Below are 19,820 nucleotides of genomic sequence, written 5' to 3' on the forward strand. Positions count from 1 at the left end.
TTCCTGGGTTAAATGGTATTTCCATTTTTAGTTTTTTGAGGAACCTCCGTATTGCTTTCCACAATGGTTGAATTAGCTTACATTCCCACCAGCAGCATAGGAGGGTTCCCCTTTCTTTGCATTCTCACCAGCATTTGTTGTTCTTAGTATTTTCAATGCTGGCCATCCTTACTGATCTGAGGTGGTATCTCATTGTGTTTTTTAAAATTCATTTTATTATCATTAATCTACAATTACATTAAGAACATTATGGTTACTAGACTCCCCCCTTCACCAAGTCCCTCCCCACAAACCCCATTACAGTCACTGTCCATCAGTGTAATAAGATGCTGTAGACTCACTAATTGTCTTCTCTGTGTTGCACATCCCTCCCTATGCACGCCCCCACATTATACAAGCTAATTGTAAGGCCCCCTTTCTTTTTCTCTGCCCTTATGCCTCCCTTCCCACCCCTCCTGCCCAGTCCCTTTCTCTTTGGTAACCGTTAGTCCATTCTTGGGTTCTGTGAGTCTGCTGCTGTTTTGTTCCTTCAGTTTTTCTTTGTTCTTATACTCCACATATGAGTAAAATCGTTTGGTATTTGTCTTTCTCCTCTTGGCTTATTTCACTGAGCATAATACCCTCTAGCTCCATCCATGTTGTTGCAAGTGGTAGGATTTGTTTTCTTCTTATGTCTGAATAATATTCCATTGTGTATATGTACCACATCTTCTTTATCCATTCATCTACTGATGGACACTTAGGTTGCTTCCATTTCTTGGCTATTGTAAATAATGCTGCGATAAACATAGGGGTGCATCTGTCTTTTCAAACTGGGCTGCTGCATTCTTAGGCTAAATTCCTAGAAGAGGAATTCCTGTGTCAAATGGTATTTCTATTTTGAGCTTTTTGAGGAACCTCCATACTGCTTTTCATTCCCACCAGCAGTGTAGGAGGGTTACCTCTTTCACCACAACTTCACCAACATTTGTTGTTGTTTGTCTTTTGGATGATGGAGATCCTTACTGGTGTGAGGTGATATCTCATTGTGGTTTTAATTTGCATTTCTCTGATGACTAGCGATGTGGAGCATCTTTTCGTGTGTCTGTTGACCATCTGAATTTCTTCTTTGGAGAACTGTCTGTTCAGATCCTCTCCCCATTTTTTAATTGGATTGTTCACTTTTTGTTTGTTGAGGTGTGTGAGCTCTTTATATATTTTGGATGTAAACCCTTTATCTGATCTGTCATTTATGAATATATTCTCCCATACTGTAGGGTACCTTTTTGTTCTATTGATGGTATCCTTTGCTGTACAGAAGATTTTCAGCTTGATATAGTCCCACTTGTTCATTTTTGCTTTTGTTTCCCTTGCCCGGGGAGATATGTTCATGAAGAAGTCGCTCATGTTTATGTCCAAGAGATGTTTGCCTATGTTTTTTTCTAAGAGATTTATGGTTTCATAACTTACATTTAGGTCTTTAATCCATTTCGAATTTACTTTGTGTATGGGTTATAGAGTGATCTAGTTTCATTCTCTTACACGTAGCTGTCAAGTTTTGCCAGCACCATCTGTTGAAGAGACTGTCATTTCCCCATTGTATGTCCATGGCCCCTTTATCAAATATTAGTTGACCATATATGTTTGGGTTAATGCTGGAGACTCTATTCTGTTCCACTGGTCTGTGGCTCTGCTCTTGTGCCAGTATCAAACTGTCTCGATTACTATGGCTTTGTAGTAGAGCTTGAAGTTGGGGAGCGAGATACTCCCCACTTTATTCTTCCTTCTCAGGATTGCTTTGGCTATTCGGGGTCTTTGGTGTTTCCATATGAATTTTTGAACTATTTGTTCTAGTTCGTTGAAGAATGTTGTTGGTAATTTGACAGGGATTGCATCAAATCTGTATATTGCTTTGGGCAGGATAGCCATTTTGACGATATTAATTCTTCCTAGCCACGAGCATGGGATGAGTTTCCATTTGTTAGTGACTTCTTTAGTTTCTCTTTAGAGTATCTTATAATTTTCAGGGTATAGGTCTTTCACTTCCTTGGTAAGGTTTATTCCTAAGTATTTTATTCTTTTTGATGCAATTGTGAATGGAATTGTTTTCCTGATTTGTCTTTCTATTAGTTCATTGTTGGTGTATAGGAAAGCCACAGATTTCTGTGTGTTAATTTTGTATCCTGCAACTTTGCTGTATTCCGATATCAGTTCTAGTAGTTTTGGAGTGGAGTCTTTAGGGTTTTTTATGCGCAATATCATGCCATCTGCAAATAGTGACAGTTTAACATCTTCTTTACCAATTTAGTTTCCTTGTATTTCTTTGTTTTGTCTAATTGCCGTGGCTAGGACCTCCAGTACTGTGTTGAATAACAGTGGGGAGAGTGGGCATCCCTGTCTTGTTCCTGATCTCAGAGGAAAAGCCTTCAACTTATCACTGTTCAGTATGATGTTAGCTGTGGGTTTATCATATATGGCCTTTATTATGTTGAGGTACCTGCCCTCTATACCCATTTTGTTGAGAGTTTTTATCATGAATTGATGTTGAATTTTGTCAAATGCTTTTGCAGCATCTATGGAGATGATCATGTGGTTTTTGTCCTTATTTTTGTTGACGTGTTGGATAATGTTGATGGATTTTCAGATGTTGTACCATCCTTGCATCCCTGGGATGAATCCCACTTGGTCATGGTGTATGATCCTTTTGATGTATTGTTGAATTCGGTTTGCTAATATTTTGTTGAGTATTTTTGCATCTATGTTCATCAGGGATATTGGTCCGTAATTTTCTTTTTTGGTGGGGTCTTTGCCTGGTTTTGGTATTAGGGTGATGTTTGCTTCATAGAATGAGTTTGGGAGTATTCCCTCCTCTTCTATTTTTTGGAAAACTTTAAGGAGAATGGGTATTATATCTTCTCTGTATGTCTAATAAAATTCTGAGGTAAATCCATCTGGCCCGGGGGTTTTGTTCTTGGGTATTTTTTTGATTACCGCTTCAATTTCTTTGCTGTTAATTGGTTTGCTTAGATTTTGTGTTTCTTCTTTGGTCTGTCTTGGAAAGTTATATTTTTCTAGGAAGATGTCCATTTCTCCTAGATTTTCCAGCTTGTTAGCATATAGGTTTTCATAGTAGTCTCTAATAATTCTTTGTATTTCTGTTGGGTCCGTCGTGATGTTTCCTTTCTTGTTTCTGATTTTGTTGATGTGTGTTGATTCTCTTTTTCTCTTAATAAGTCTGGCTAGAGGCTTATCTATTTTGTTTATTTTCTCAAAGAACCAGCTCTTCGTTTCATTGATTTTTTCTATTGTTTTATTCTTCTCAATTTTGTTTATTTCTTCTCTGATCTTTATTATGTCCCTCCTTCTGCTGACTTTAGGTCTCATTTCTTCTTCTTTTTCCAACTTCTATAATTGTGATGTTAGACTATTCATTTGGGATTGTTCTTCCTTCTTTAAATATGCCTGGATTGCTATATATTTTCCTCTTAAGACTGCTTTCGCTGCGTCCCTTGGAAGTTGTGGCTTTGTGTTATTGTTGTCAGATATTTCCATATATTGATGGATCTCCATTTTAATTTGGTTGTTGATCCATTGACTATTTAGGAGCGTGTTGTTAAGCCTCCATGTATTTGTGAGCCTTTTTGCTTTCTTTGTACAATTTATTTCTAGTTTTATACCTTTGTGGTCTGAAAAGTTGGTTGGTAGGGTTTCAATCTTTTTGAATTTACTGAGGCTCTTTTTGTGGCCTAGTATGTGGTCTATTCTGGAGAATGTTCCATGTGCACTTGAGAAGAAGTGTATCCTTTTGCTTTTGGGTGTAGAGTTCTGTAGATGTCTATTAGGTCCATCTGTTCTAGTGCGTTCTTCAGTGCCTCTTTGTCCTTACTTATTTTCTGTCTGGTAGATCTGTCCTTTGGAGTGAATGGTGTGTTTAAGTCTCCTAAAATGAATGCATTGCATTCTATTTCCTCCTTTAGTTCTGTTAGTATTTGTTTCACATATGCTGGTGCTCTGTGTTGGGTGCATATATATTTATAATGGTTATATCCCATTGTTGGACTGACAACATTTTGTTTTCAATTATGTAATGTCCTTCTTTATCTCTTGTTACTTTCTTTCTTTTGAAGTCTATTTTGTCTGATACTAGTACTGCAACACCTGCTTTTTTCTCCCTGTTGTTTTCATGAAATATCTTTTTCCATCCCTTGACTTTTGGTCTGTGCATGTCTTTGGGTTTGAGGTGAGTCTCTTGTAAGCAGCATATAGATGGGTCTTGTTTTTTATCCATTCAGTGACTCTATGTCTTTTGTTTGGTGCATTCAGTCCATTTACATTTAGGTGATTATCGATAGGTATGTACTTATTGCCATTTCAGGCTTTAGATTCATGGTTACCAAAGGTTCCAGGTTACTTTCCTTACTATCTAAGAGTCTAACTTAACTCACTTAGTATGCTGTTACAAAGAAAGTCTAAAGGTTCTTTTCTATTTCTCCTCCTTTTTCTTCTTCCTTCATTCTTTATATATTAGGTATCAACTTCTGTACTTTTTGTCTTTCCCTTGATTGACTTTGGGGATATTCAATTTAATTTTGCATTTGCCTCACAATTGGCTGCTCCACCCTCCCTACCGTGGTTTTACTACCTCTGGTGACAGACAGCTATCCAACCCTAGGAATACTTCCATCTATAGCAGTCCCTCCATAATATACTGCAGAGATGGTTTGTGAGCGGTAAACTCTCTCAACTTTTGCTTATCTGGAAGTTGTTTAGTCCCTCCTTCAAATTTAAATGATAATTTTGCCGGATAAAGTAATCTTGGTTCCAGGCCCTTCTGCTTCATGGCATTAAATGCATCATGCCACTTCCTTCTGGCCTGTAAGGTTTCTGCTGAGAAGCCTGATGTTAGCCTGATGGGCTTTCCTTTGTATGTTATCTTATTTCTGTCTCTGGGTGCTTTTAACATTCTGTCCTTACCCTTGATCTTTTCCATTTTAATTATTATGTGTCTTGGTGTTGTCTTCCTTGGGTCCCTTGTGTTGGGAGATCTGTGGATCTCCATGGCCTGAGAGAGTATCTCCTTCCCCAGATTGGGGAAGTTTTCAGCAACTACCTCCTCAAAGACACTTTCTATCCCTTTCTCCCTCTCTTCTTCTTCTGGTACCCCTATAATGTGAATATTGTTCTGCTTTCATTGGTCATACAGTTCTCTCAATATTCTTTCATTTTTAGAGATCCTTATTTCTCTCTGTGCCTCAGCTTCTTTGTATTCCTCTTCTCTAGGTTCTATTTCATTTATTGTCTCCTCCACCATATACAACCTGCTTTTAATACCCTCCATCGTGCTCTTCAACAATTGGATCTCTGACCTGAATTCATTCCTGAGTTCTTGGATGTCTTTCCATACCTCCATTAGAATGTTGATGATTTTTATTTTGAACTCCCTTTCAGGAAGAGTCATGAGGTCCATATCATTTAAATCTTTCTCAGGAGTTGTATTAATAATTTTACTCTGGACCAGGTTCCTTTGGCGTTTCATGTTTGAATATGGCGCCCTCTAGTGTACAGGAGCTCTACTCTGGAGCTGCTCAGCCCCTGAAGCAATGTCGGGGGTCACAGGGAGTGGTACTGGTACCTGGGAGGAGGAAAGATCTGTTCCCCGCCTCCCAGCTGCTGTGCCTGTCTCCACCGCCTGAGCCAGTGGGCCGGTCACACAGGTATAAGTTTTTGTCTCAGAGAAGCCGGATATGGATCCCTGCTTTCCACAAGTGGCCAGAATCCCAGTCTCCCCAGGAACTCCGCCTGTATTAACTTTCCAACCCGATAGTCATGCAAGTCTCATGAAAGCACCATGAAATGTAGGTTTGTGCTCCCAGAGCAGATCTCTGGAGCTAGATATTCAGCAGTCCCAAGCCTTCCACTCCCTCCCTGCTCCATTTCTCTTCCTCCCACCAGTGAGCTGGGGTGGGAGAAGGGCTCGGGTCCCGCAGAGCCACAGCTCTAGTACGTTACCCCGTTTGGTGAGGTCTGCTCTTTTCTCCAGGTGTGTGCAGTCTGGCGCTGTCCTTTTTCCTGTTGCTCTCTCAGGATTAGTCGCGCCAATTAAATTTTCTAATTGTATCCAGTTTTAGGAGGAAGTCCCTGTCTCTCCTCTCACACCACCATCTTTCTCATTGTGGTTTTAATTTGCATTTCCATAATGATCAGTGATGTGGAGCATCTTTTCATATGTCTGTTGGTCATCTGAATTTCTTCTTTGGAGAGCTGTCTCTTCATATCTTCCACCCATTTTTTAATCGGGTTATTTGCTTTTTGGATGTTGAGGTATGTGAGTTCCTTATGTATTTTGGATGTTTAAGCCCACTATTATTAAAGAAATAGTAGGAAGAGGAAGTGTGGGTGTTTTTCAAATACTGGAGAAGTGAAATGCTTGACCCCTGGGAAGGTGGATTAGGAAAAAGTGGGAGAATGCCAGTGAAGTGAGGTAGTAGTGGGTCTCTTTTAATGGTAGAAATCCAAACCTCTCAAATGCAGTACACTGGAAAGATACAGGTGGCTGCAGTGAGGCAGGGCTGAATCTTGAGTGTCATAGTTTGTGGCAAAGCTCCCTGCGACTGAGTGAGCACAGCCAAACCATCCACTTTCTATCTAATGTAGTCTAATGAGATACGGTCTGCGGCAAAACTCATGGACTAAATGAACCTGTGCCTTGAGCATATCTTCAGTAGTGATCACAACAGACCAAAGGCCAGAGGTCTCTCCCATTTATCTTGGAACTAAATAAGCTCTGGAATCCTGGAAAGACCCAAAGAAAGAGAAGGGAGTGATGAAGTGTAACTGATCTTGAATTAGTCATTCATCTCAGCATAAGATTTAATTTGACAAAGAAAAACAAACAAACAAAATGTCACATTATTGGTAACTGTTGTGGTACTGGGAAGGCTTGGAGAAGTCAATTTCTTTGAAGCAACATGAATGAATCCTTATGTTAGTGCTTCAAGGCAGAGTCACCCTTCTAACACAAGTCCTATTACCAGGGTCCTGAAAGTTTTTATATTATATCACACATAACGTGTGTGAAAGTTAATTTGGTTAACTGAGTACTGGAAGTTGCCTTCTGTCACTTCTTAGAAAGCATCTATATACATACAGAATTAGATATATATCCTTGAAACAACTATTTTAGTTTAAATTTCTCACAAAGCAGAATCTGAAACAAGGACTTCAATGTAGGATTTGTAATAAGTAGGAAGGAGTGAGGGAATAAAAAGATTGACACAAAGAGAACTGTTAGGGTTCAGTTCCTCTTAGGACCCTTTAAAAACTATAAAAATGGGCCTCAGAATTTTTCTTCTGAAGGATGGGAGGCCAGGGTATCTTTTCACTGATTCCATCTGTGACTGGCATTTGTTCTCAGGAATGTTTCTGAACTACCCTGTGGAAGGATGGCAGATCTCCCTCAGCTTCAGGAAAAGCCCTGAGACTGAACATCAAAGCACAGAGAGAGCTAGAGGTGTGAGACTGTGCTTGGGAACTGTTCACCAGAGCTGCTACTAAAAGCTGAGCTGAGGGGGTGTGGCTTGGGGCACAAAAAGCACATGCTATATAAACCTGTATCAGGAAAGCAAATGGGAGATGTTTGATCTCCTAGAAAAGAATCTTTCCTCCTCAAGTCCCCCAACCTATGTTGCTGGGAGGGAGGGTGGATATTATGTGACCTGCAGCCTTTGCATGTGTTTAAACCTCAAATGAATTCCCTTCTCTCAGCAGCAGTTCTCATTCCTGATCTCAGTCACATGTGCTGACTCAGACTCCAAAGCCTTTTTGGATTGCCGGGTCGATATCCCTCCTGGCTCTAGACCAACTCCCTTGAGCTTATTCTAGGCTATGGATTCCTTTCCTATCTCATCTAGCAACACAGTCTTGTTCATTTTCCATCTGCTATAATTTTATTGAACTCACTCATCCTTTGATGGAGAAATATCTTTTCAGATCCTTTGCCCATATTTTATTTGGGTTGTCTTTTTTACGGTTGAGTTGGAAGTGTTCTTTTATGTATATATATTCCGGATTCTAATCTCTTATCAAATATATCATTTGCTAATATTTTCTCCCATTTTGTGGATTGTCTTTTTACTTTCTCAGCAGTGTCCTTTGAAGCACAAACATTTTTAATTTTGATAAAGTCTGATTAACAAATTTTTCCTTTGGCTGCTTTTGCTTTTGGTTTCATAGTTAAGGAACAATTACCTAATTCAAGGTCATGACTTATACCTTATTTCTTCTAAGAGTTTTATAGTTTTAGTGCTTAGATTTAGGTCTTGGTTCATATTTAACTAATTTTTGTGTATGGTGTGAGATAAGGGCCCAAGTTCAGTCTTTTGCATATGGATATCCAGCTGTTCCAGCAACATTTGTGGAAAAACTATTCTTTTCTAGTTAAATTGTCTTGGCACCTTTGTTGAAACTCAACTGACCATAAAATGTGAGGGTTTATTTCTGGATCTAAATTCTCTTCCATTGAACCACGTCTGTCCTCATGCCAGTTTGCCTTGATTAGTGCAGCTTTGTGTTAAGTTTTGAAATTGGGAAGCTTGAGTCCTCCAAATTTATTCTTCTTTTTCGAGATTGCTTTGAGTTGTTTGGCTATGTTGAATCCTCTGAATTTCTACATTAATTTCAGGTCAACTTGTCAATTTCTGCAGTTAAAAATTAGAACTATTCTTAATAATAGATTACTTATGCCTCACAAATGTTTATAACACAACCTTTCAACGTGAATGTTGAGAATTATACACACATTTATTATTGTTCATTTGCAGTGATGAAGTTCTAAAAGTTGCTAGTCAGAGTGGCAGTTGAAAATCATAGCAGAAACTTCTAACTTTGCAAAAGTCTATATATATTTTGGTATTATCCTCATGAAGTATAATAATATACATACAAGAGTAATATAACATAAGACTATCCTTTTCAGATGCATCATGTGATATTTTTGTTGTAGAGGATGTTAGCAAAATGGCTGACAGATTATTCTTTTTTTTGCTTAATAACAGAGTGCTGAATATGTTTGTTCAATAAAAAATATTCTCTAATATAACTTCATTATATTTCTCAACTACTTTGGCATTAATTTTGATATTCAATTGAAGAACTCTCACATTGGTATGGAATTTATTTTCCAGAAAAGAATCACATCATATCTGTGAATCACATGAAATCTGTGAATCACATCAAATCATATCTAATACTTTTAAAGCAGAAAGGATATAGTGAGTACCTTCAGTGGGTTCAGCCCATCTCTTCATTGTGAAACTTCTTAAGTGATCTATACTTGTCACTTCTACCTGACTCACATAGATTCTTTAATTGTTGAAATCTGACGTCCTTCTTTCACCACTTACCTTGTCCTTGCAAAGGACTCCTGTGTGGCCACATCCAATGATCAGTTTCTTGTTTTCTATAATCTCTACACTGCATTAAACACAACTGCCTGCTTTCTGCTTCATGAACTTTGTCCTGTGACCTCTGCTCAGGTATTATATCACACTGGATCTCCTACCTCTGAATACCTAATCTGTGTTCATCAGTACTCTCCTTTTACTGCAGCCAAGGGACATGCCCTAGGCTACCCTAATCCCTGCTCACTGGTTTCACAATCATTCATATCCTGATATCTTCTCATCCTGGCCCATGGCTCCTCTCATCTACAGGGCATATTTACTTGGACATCACATCACCGCAATGCAGGATAGCTGGGTATGAACTCACTTTACTCTCAAATCAGCTTCCTTTCTTAGTGGTAACAACTATTTCCCAAGGTCATTAAATTTCAGTCTCCCATCCCTTCATTCCTTAAATTTGATCAGTTGCCATGAAGTCCTGCAGATATTTTTTGAAAGAATTCTCAAATAAACCTATTCATTTCCATTCCACTTCTACCACTTGATCAATTGTTTATGAAACTTCTTGTTCATGAGATCAAGGGAAACTAGCAAGAGCTTTAATCTGGAAGGCATGTGTCAACCTAAAAAGCAAGTTAGGCACTAAAAGGTGGTCCTCATTAACTGAGCTGGTCATCAAGGTTGAGGCCCATTTTTAGATGGTATCAAGAACTGATAAAACAATTACCTCAGAATTCTATTTTTACAACTCCCCACCATGTCTCCCAAATACTGTTATGGTACTAGCATGTTTTATTCACACTCATTTCTATACTTTTATTTCTTTGGTTAGTCTAGGTCAGTGGTACTAGCTTAGTATTATCTCACTTTCTGCTTTATATCAGAAAGGCTTTAGTACCATACTCAGAGCAAGAATGTGGTCAAGCACATCCCTAGAATGGTTTCCATAAAAACCAAAAGGTGAGCAGACACAAAGCCGTATCATCCTTAACTCAAAATATTGTTCATTAAATCATCTGGATAGTGTCAGGAACTGGAGCTGAAGTAGAGCTTTCAAGAACCACGGTTGTGACACAAACTAACAGAAAAATTCTGGTCAAGAGTTTTTAAAGCTTTCCTGAATTCATTGACAAATGTAAGGCAAAAGCAACTCAAACCTTAACAGTGTCCCATCTGAACTCTCCTTGTCTTTGACTTCTAAGAAGACTGAGTATTGTTAGTCCTGAATTTCACAGAACTGTTTGTACCAGGAGAGTGCAGATACACTAGACTATAACCAGAATACAGGAGAAAAATAAGTTATTTATTAGCAGTAAGACCACCTGCACAGGGGCTGCCAGCCTTAGATCGGCTAACAGCAACCACAAGAGTTTGGTCAACATTTTTATACTCTCTGAACCTCCTTTTGGCTAACTGTCCTAGTTTCGCTTGGCTGCTGAGACCAGTTTCTAGGTCAGTTGCTTCTTCCTGGGTTGGCTAGTTTGCACCAGTTTGAAATAACAATTCTTTCAATAAAACAGTTTTGCAATAAGAGGATATAGCTGTCTGCCACTTCTACTGAGGCAAGCACTAATACAGAAGCAGAAATGGCATGTTAATTTTTAGCCCTCACATTACCCCCTGGTTTTTGTTCATAAGTCAGACCTGTGACTCATCTTCATCTAATATCTGATATCGCTGCTGGAAGAAAAGAACTTTTACTGCTGCAATTTGTTTACGAATGTACCCAGTCAAAACGTTAATGCAGCAGGGTCTAACTAGGAGACACACTAGTAGAATGAGCAGGGGACCTGTCGCTGCTGTGAGCTAAGGGGACCAGGAGAAAAGGCTCTGGTACCAGTTCATCTTTCTTTTCCACATATTGTCTCTTTCTCTTATGTTTTCTCTCACCATGGCTAGGAGGTTTCAGATTATGCCTGATTTGTTAGCATAAAAACAGCACTCTTCACCTAAGGCCATGCACAGCTCTCTCTGTTTCATGAATAATAAATCTAGTCCTCAGCGGTTCTGCAGTTACTACTTCTGCTAGGGAGTCTAAGGCAGATTCAGGTTGTTGCACAGTGCTCTCTAGAAGTCTTAAATCTCGGTTGATGGAGTGAGCTAGAGTTTTGAAATTTATATCTGAGGTGACTAGAGCGGCTGTTCCGATGGCTGTTGACCCAGTAATACCTAGTCCTACTAGCAAGGGGACTAATATAGGAGCTGCTCTCTTAGTTCTCCACCGTCCTGAACTCTTATGTGTTCTCATCCTGCTTCTCCATCATACAGAAAAATTTGGGGTATTAGATGGACAAGTATACAAAGCTCTGGTCCTGCAGGGTTGAAATCTGATGCCATCAGTTCTTTTGGTATACAAGGTGTTAATCCTGTGACACAAGCAAACCAGATGCTGTCTGGGCCATAGAAATACTGGCCAGAAGAAGTGGCTGTGTTTGTATAATTTAATTTTACTGAGCAATTCTTAAGAAATGGAGAAATTGTTCTAATTGTAATCTGGGGAGTGTATACACCACCCAGTCCCTTGAACATCTCCGAGGGTCAAAGAGGGAACCTGTCCCCAGGTGCACTTCCCTTGCTGTTCCAGTGTTTCTAGGGACCCTTTCTGGAATAGGGACTGGGAGTTTCCTAGGGAGGGTTTACAGCTATGCCGACATAATACAGAGGCCTAGAGTCTACACATAGCCAGCAGTCTCGGGTCAAATTAGACACTGCAGAGGTGTTCAGAAATTTATAAACATCTTGTACTAATTGAAGCACGGGGCCAGAGGCAGCAATGGGGGTAGTGGTTAATTTTTCTGGCAGAAGGGTGGTCTTTGTTATTGGCCGGGGCACAGAGTGAAAATGTGGCTTCAGCAAGGGTGGCTGAGTCCGGCGTGGAGGCCCTGGTGGGGGTTGAAATATTTCCCGGACCCGGAGGGGGCCAGTAGGGTTCTGCTGGGCTGTCACAACTTGTCTCTGTATAATGAATTGGGTGCCTGGATCATGTCCTGTTACATACAATCTAAGGCCCTATGTCTGCCCAGTTTCCCACGCTAGGGAGAGGGAGTGGGGGGTCCCAGTCTCTTATTATAATAACAAAGGGGTTACAATTGTCCCCAGGGAGTGTGTCAGTTTTTAACCGGGTCATATTGATGTAGGGATCTTTTTGGATCTAGGAGGCTGTTGTTTCACAACCCCTCGTGGCACAGTGGAAATTTCCAGCCCCTTGGCATGATGAGCCTCCATTCGCAGGGCAGACATAGTACTGCATGGATTGTAGGCCTCGTTGGTAAATAATGCTTTGTGGGCCCGTCTCACGGCACCCATAATGGGAATTGGAACTTGACCTGCCTCCCTTGTGGGTGGTGGGTCAGTGCCAATTTCCTAATGTGGGCCATAATTTGTACAAATCAAAATAGAAAACAGGTTGCCTTTCTCTTTCATATGTACTAACTGTTGTCCCTGTAATGGTATCTAGCAGCTCCCAAAACCCATAGCCTGCAATACCCCACAGTTCCTAAGAATTCACATACCTGCCACCTGGAGGTGGGAGTGGGTATCCTCATTATCCTTTGTGTACATAGTGGCTTTCTTCCCTCCGCTCCGTGGTTGATGCAACTTATTCTTTCCCTGGCATAGCTGAAATATTTAAAAAGTGGTGATCCCCCACAAGTAAGCTTTATATATGATTAGTTTTAAAGGTTAGTTTCAAGGGGTTAGTAGCAGATTTAGTTAGAGTCCACCTTTGCTTTTCCCCGTTGTGGAGGAACTTCTTCACTTGCATGTCATGTATCCACGGGAGGACACCAGTTACTTTCACTGTGGGGGGTGTAGAGAGGATTACAACGTATGGTCCTTTCCACCGCATTTCGAGAGTCTCCGGGTGCGGCTTCCAGATCTACAAGAGATCTCCGGGAGCATGGGGGTGCGGTCTCACCTGTGCGGCTCCCTCTACAGCTGCGAAGATGTTTTTTATTTCTTCCTGTAAGATGTGAAAAGCCTGCAGCGACTGAAGTAGGTCAGTATTAGTTAATTCAGCTATTTTGTCACTATCCACTTGTGGTAGCAAGGGTGGCGGTCTACTAAACATGATTTTATAAGGTGTGAGGTCAAGGAAGTAGGGGGTGCAGCGGGTTTTAATTAGGGCAAATGGGAGAAGAGAGACCCAACCTAACCCAGTCTCATGCTTTAGCTTTCTTAACGTTTCTTTCAGTGTCCTATACATCCTCTCTACTTTTCCTGAATTTTGGGGCCTGTACATGCAATGCAGTTTCCAGAGCACATGTAGGATTTCATTGACTTGTCAGGTTACCTTGGAAATGAAGGCGGGTCCATTGTTAGATTCTAAATTTAGAGGGAGCTCAAACAGAGGTACTATTTCTTTTATCAAACATTTAGCCACAGTCTTTGTGCTTTCTCCTTTAGTGGGGACGTTTCAACCCACCCAGAGTAAATATCTATGAATACTAAAAGATATTTGTACCCAAATTAAAGAGGCTTCAATTCTGTGAAATCAATCTCCCAATACTTTCCCGGTCAGTCTGCGCACCTTTTCTTAGTGTACTGGGCCCTTGTTGCCCTGACGTCTACCTGCTGACAGGTGAGGCACCTACTCACTTCGTCTCGACATAATCCAGATAGGTCCTTGTGCCAGAAGGCTTTCTGCATCAGGGCGGTTAATTTTTTTGCCCCCAAGTGGGTGCTCTCATGAGGTTGTTTTACCATCTGCCAGGCTAGGGCTTCCGGTAGCCCTTTGGTTCCGGTAGGGAGAATATACCATCTACTACTATTTTCCTCTCCCTGTTGTTGTCTCAAGCACTGTTCTTCTGCTACACTGTACGAAGGGGGGCCCGCCACTAAGGACTCTGGCATGAGAACAAGTTCAGTCAGTTCACTAAATGCTACCATTTTAGCAGCGCGGTCCGCTTCTCTGTTTCCCACTGCTTCAAGTGAGTCACCTTTTTGATGTCCTGGGTAATGTACAATTGCAAGTTGCTGGGGCAGCCAGAGCGACCAGGAGTCCGAGGATTTCTTCTTTGTTTTTTTACGGCTTTTCCTTCTGAGGTGAGCAGCCCTCTCTCTGTGTATATTGCCCCGTGCACGTGTGCGGTGGCAAATGCATACCGGCTATCAGTGTACATAGTGGATCAGGATCAGGGATTGGGTTAGCTCTATGAGTTCAGCCTTCTGAGCTGAGGTCCCCGCTGGCAGTGGCGCTGCCCACAGGGTTTTTGTCCCAGTTCCAAGCTGGTTAATCTGGACCGCTGCGGCTCCAGCTCTCCTTCTCCCAGTGTCGATGAAACTGCTGCCATCTGTAAAGAGAATTACCTCAGATTCTTTCAGGGGAGTGTCTGTGAGAGCTTCTCGCACGCTGCTGACTGAAGCCATTACTTCACTACAGTCATGGCTCACAGTGTTGTCGTCTGAGTCTGGCAGAAGAGTAGCAGGATTCAGTTTGGATGTCTGTAGAAATTTCACCCACTCGCTGTCTAGGACCAAGGTCTGGTAATGTATGATGCGAGAGTTAGTCATCCACTTATGGGGCAGGGAGTGGAGTAGGTTTTCCCTGGCATGAGGGGAGACAATCATGGGGACCTGCCCAGAGGTCAGCTTTTGGGCCTCCTTGGCGAGTAAGGCTGTGGCTGCTATGGCTCATAGACAAGCCGGCCATCTGGCCACCACAGAGTCAAGCTTTTTGGACAGGTAGGCAACTGGCCGCTCCCAGGGACCTAGTCGTTGAGTCATCACTCCTTTGCCTCTCATCATCCCATGCCTCTCACTGACATACAGGATGGAGGGTTTTGCCAGATCAGGGAAGGCTAAGGCGGGAGCCGAGGAGAAGGCCGCCTTCAAGTCAGCAAAAGCTTTCTGATGCTTATCTTCCCATTGAAGAGCTGGTTGTTCTTTAGTCAGTTTATACAGGGATTGGACTTTCTCAGCGAAACCCAAAATCCATAGCCTGCAATACCCCACAGTTTCTAAGAAATCACGTGCCTGCCACCTGGAGGTAAGAGTGGGTATCCTCATGATTGCGTCAATCCATGATGCTGCAACTCAGCATTGACCTCTCTCTAAAATATATCCCAAGTAGGTCACAGAGGTGACACATACCTAGGCTTTCTTTTCAGAGACGCAATACCCACAATCTTGTGGTCTTCTTAACAAATGCCTGGTAGCTGTCAGGCAGTTAGTGGGTGTCTCGGCTACAATTAATAAACCATCAACATATTGAAGAAGGGTTACCTCAGGATGTTCTTCTTGAAAGCCTTGCAGGTTGACGTGGTGGGCTTCATTGAACAAGGTGGGAGAATTCTTAAATCCTTGTGGCAGCCAGGTCCACGTGTACTGTCCAGCTTCCCAACTTCGGGGTCAACCCACTCAAAGGCAAAGATAGGTTAGGATTTTTCCACTACCCGCAGGGTGAAGAAAACATCTTTTAAATCTAGAACAGTATAGACAGTGTGGGAAAGAGTAAGCAAGCTCAACACGGTATATGGGTTAGGTATGGTAGGGTGGAGAGTCTCTACTCTTTTGTTGACTTCCCAGAGATCCTGCACCAGTTGTTACTCCCAGGACCCAGGCTTCAGCACAGGCAAAAGGGGGGTGTTCCAGGGGGAATCACATTTTACAAGTATTCCCTCTTGCAGTAGTCTATCCAGATGAGGGCAAATACCTCTTTGTGCCTCTGCTCTCATAGGATACTGTTTTAACCGGATGGGTTTGGCCCAGCTTTTCAACTCAGTGACAACCGGGCTCTGATTTTTTGCTAACCCAGGAACCCCTTGCCTGACCAGACAAGGGGAAATTCAATCATCAAATCTTGCAACAATTGTTCATTTCTTGGTCCTTCCTGGGATAGGAATTCTCCCAGGTGGTATTCTTGGTCTAGGGGCATAGTCATAGTCAAAGCAAGGGGATGCGGGAGAGCAGCCTGTGAGCCCCTGCTGTTGCGGAGGGGCTGGCTCTTGAAGGTGAGCACTGCTCCCATTTTATGGAGGTCATGTCCCAGCAGTGGGCAGGGGCACTCAGGCCTCACTAAGAAAGTGTGTCTCACTATCTTGCATCCCAGATCTACTTGCCAGCTCATGGTCCAACAACAGGTCAAGGACCCAGTGGCCCCCTGCACTGCTAATTTCTGATTGGAGACCTCTCCCAAGGGTTTGGTTAAAACAGAATAGGTTGCTCCTGTATCCACCAGGAATTCTACAGGAATGCCCCCTATTTTCAGCATTAGCCTGGGCTCCCAGGGACACACAGTGATGGAGCCCTGACCTCCTCAGACTGAGTCCTGGAGGGATAACATGGCACTTTCCAGTATTTCCTTCCTTTTTGAGCTCTTGGGACACTCATTTTTCCAGTGTCCTCTCTCTTTACAGTAGGCACACTGATTCCGTGCTAGGGGAACTCTGCTGTCCTCTGAGGCATCACCCTCCTTTCTCTTCCATTGACTCTCTCTTCCTGTTTTTGTTACAGGGTCTCAGTGGTTTGTCTCTCCAGACTTACTCTTGGAGTCCTGACTTTGGAGGGCTGCCACTACTATCTTGGCCATTGCTTTAGCCTGCTTCTCCTCGGGCGGGTCTCACCCATTGAAAACCCTCTGTGCAACTGCCCCTAGCTCTGATAGTGCCTTTCCCTTGAACCCCTCTAATTTTTGTAACTTATGTCTGATGTCTGGGGCAGCTTGGGATATGAAGGTCATGACCATAGCTTTCTGGTTTCCCGGGGCCACTGGGTCCAAGGGAGAAAAGGTACAGTAAGCTTCTAACATCCTCTCCAGGAAGATAGAAAGAGATTCATTCCCTCCCTGCACTACATCTGCTATTTTTGAAAGATTGGTGGGCCATATAGCAGCCCCTCTGATTGTCCCCAGCAAGGTCTAGTGATAGGCCTCAAGTTTCTCTTTTCCCATATCACTATTATAGTCCCAGGCAGGTTGAGCAGAGGGGAACACGTGTTCCACTCAACCCGCTTCCTCAGGTTTTCCATCAGGTCCCAAGACCAATTTGCCTGCCTCTTGCTTAATTCTTTCACATTCCTCAGAGGTGAAAAGGGTCTGCAAGAGTTGCTGGCAATCATCCCAGGTGGGTTGGTGGGTAAAGAAGATGGTCTCTAACAGGCTGATCAACTCATGGGGTTTCTTGGAAAAAGGGGCATTTTGGTTTTTCCAATTATACATATCACTAGTGGAAAATGGGACATACACCATGAAGGGGTGGTCCCTTCATCCTCACGCCCATAGGTGGTTTGTCTAAGGGGATAAAGAGGCAGAAGGAATAGCTCTCTGGTTGGGAGCTTTAGACTCATCGTCCGAAGCTGAAGAGGAGTCAGAGGGAAAATGGACAATGGGAGCATTAGGAGTGGGTTGGGGGGACCCCGAGGTCGGGGTCCAGGGAGGTTGATAAGTGCTCCCACTGTGGGTATGCCCAGGGCTGGGTCCACTCACTCCTTGAGTCTTAGGTTTAGCAGACTTTGAAACATGGATGTGCAGGGGAGGAGGTACCTCTCCTCAGTCCTCCGCAGGGAGAACAAGAGAGGGGGGTTTCCTTCTCCCCGTCAACCTTCCATGTAGGCTTTTCCACCTTAGGCTGGTTCATGAAATCTGCAGTTGGCCTTTTTGCCAGGGAAGAAGTATTGGCCAGGGGGGGCATAAAGGGGAACCACCTCAACCAGGGAGGCCAGTCTTCTATGAAGGAACTCCAGGCCATAATGTAGGGGATTTGGTCTGGGTGGCCTAGGCGCCCCAAAATCACTTGCCTCACCCAATAACAAACCGGTGGGTCAAAAGTGCCCACGTCGGGCCACCTGACACCAAATGATGGTCACTCGAGTTGGCAGAAAGTGGTCAGGTCTCCAGGCGTGACACCAGTGCCAGGTCAGACGCCCTTTCTTAAGATCTTTGAAATGTTCTAACACTAATTTCCAGGGGAGTCCTCATAGAAAACTCCCTTGTCCCACTTTGTAAAGAATTAACCAAGAAACGGTTCCAAGAGAAGACACACAAAACAACCATGCGAACCACACATGGAGATGAAAACAAAACAAAGTTTCGGCAGTTCCCTTTTTCCAATCCCAACAAAAGGGGGATGCCCAACATCTTGGGTTTCCCCCAGCCCAGAAAGTATTGCTGCATCCAGCCTTCCTTATGGACTTTTGTATAGTGTATCTCAAACCCAAAGTCTTACCACTTTCTAAAATCTCCTTACCTCTACAGGTGCCTCCTCTGACCGGACACTGGTGGTAGCTCCAATCCCGGACGAGCCCCCAAATGTTAGTTCTGAATTTCGCAGAACTGCCTGTTTCAGGAGAGCACAGATACACTAAACTACAACTAGAATACAGGAGAAAAAGAAGTTATTTATTGGCAGTAAGACCTGCACAGGAGTTGTCAGCCTTAGATTGGCTAACAGCAACCTTAAGAGTTTAGTCAACATTTTTTATGCTCTCTGAAGTTCCTTTTGGCTAACTGTCCTAGTTTCGCTTGGCTGTCTAGGACTAGTTTCTAGGTCATTTGCTTCTTCCTGGGTTGGCTAGTTTGCACGAGTTTGAAGTAACAATGCTTTCAATAAAAAAGTTTTGCAATAACAAGATATGGCTATCTGCCACTTCTACTGAGGTAAGCACTAATACAGAAGCAGAAATGGCAAGTTAATTTTTAGCCCTCACAAGTATCTCCTGCAAAAGAGTAGCTAACACTTTCACAGCACTTTCCATAAGCTACTGTATTAATCATATTTTTAATATTTTATGATGTTTTGACACCTTGCGGGACCTAGCTAGCTGATGAGAGACTGCCCCTCCAAGGGCTAGCTAATTCCCAGAGATAATAAACAAAACTTGCCTGAAAACATGCTTTTCATCAAGAACCAACCAATCCCAAGTCCATGCCTTCCAACTACTTCCTTTATCTAACTCTCCCAGAGAAAGTCAATATTGCCCCTGTCCCAAACACCCAGGACCAGATACCAGGCAACTAGAGACTGCCCCTATAGCTCAGAACCACCAGAATTATTCAAACTAGCCAATTCTAAGCAGTTTTCCCTGCCTTGCCTTGTCTTTCCAACAGAAAACAATAAAGAATTTAGGCCAGGCTTTCCCATCTTATTCTCTTCTACTTCCTGATCAACACTGGTGGTTCCTTCAAGTGACCCTGCATGGTATGTTGTGCCCTTTCCTCTTGGAAAACAAAAGCAATGAAAATCTTCTTTCAGTGGCATGAACCTCTCCATGTCATCAGTCAGTAATTTCCACAAATTAAAATCCCATAGCTGTTAATTAGAACAGTTCCTGAAATAACAAGAAACCTTTCTCAGTACTTTGTATAAATTCATTTAATCTTCTTAACAACTCTATGAAGCTGTAACTCCAGGGGAAAATCCTGGGGCAAAATACCTTTGAAATCTAAATCAGTCAAAGGGAGAAATAAAGTTTAAGAAACCCGTTTATTTCTTTAACTTTTTTATT

General features: G+C 42.5%; 1 protein-coding gene across 2 annotated transcripts; it reads right to left on the reverse strand.

Annotated features, from left to right (window-relative positions):
* Positions 1-11,423: 11,423 nt before the first annotated feature.
* LOC118928627 (MLV-related proviral Env polyprotein-like) lies at positions 11,424-18,836 on the reverse strand. Of its 2 annotated transcripts, none has more exons than XR_005031300.2 (3): positions 18,563-18,836; positions 12,893-15,801; positions 11,424-12,335 (listed from the first exon to the last, which is right to left on the reverse strand). XR_005031300.2 is itself a non-coding variant. In XM_057507412.1 (3 exons), exons 1-3 carry the CDS (start codon positions 13,225-13,227, stop codon positions 12,006-12,008), a joined length of 561 nt encoding a protein of 186 aa, XP_057363395.1. In that variant the 5' UTR covers positions 13,228-15,899; the 3' UTR covers positions 11,424-12,005. The 2 variants fall into 2 exon arrangements, 1 of the variants encoding a protein (XP_057363395.1); XM_057507412.1 differs by lacking the exon at positions 18,563-18,836 and having other exon boundaries at positions 12,893-12,998; positions 13,103-15,899.
* Between the last annotated feature and the right edge of the window lie 984 nt (positions 18,837-19,820).

The sequence above is a fragment of the Manis pentadactyla genome, chromosome 9 (genome assembly GCF_030020395.1).
Source record: "Manis pentadactyla isolate mManPen7 chromosome 9, mManPen7.hap1, whole genome shotgun sequence".
NCBI lineage: Eukaryota > Metazoa > Chordata > Mammalia > Pholidota > Manidae > Manis > Manis pentadactyla.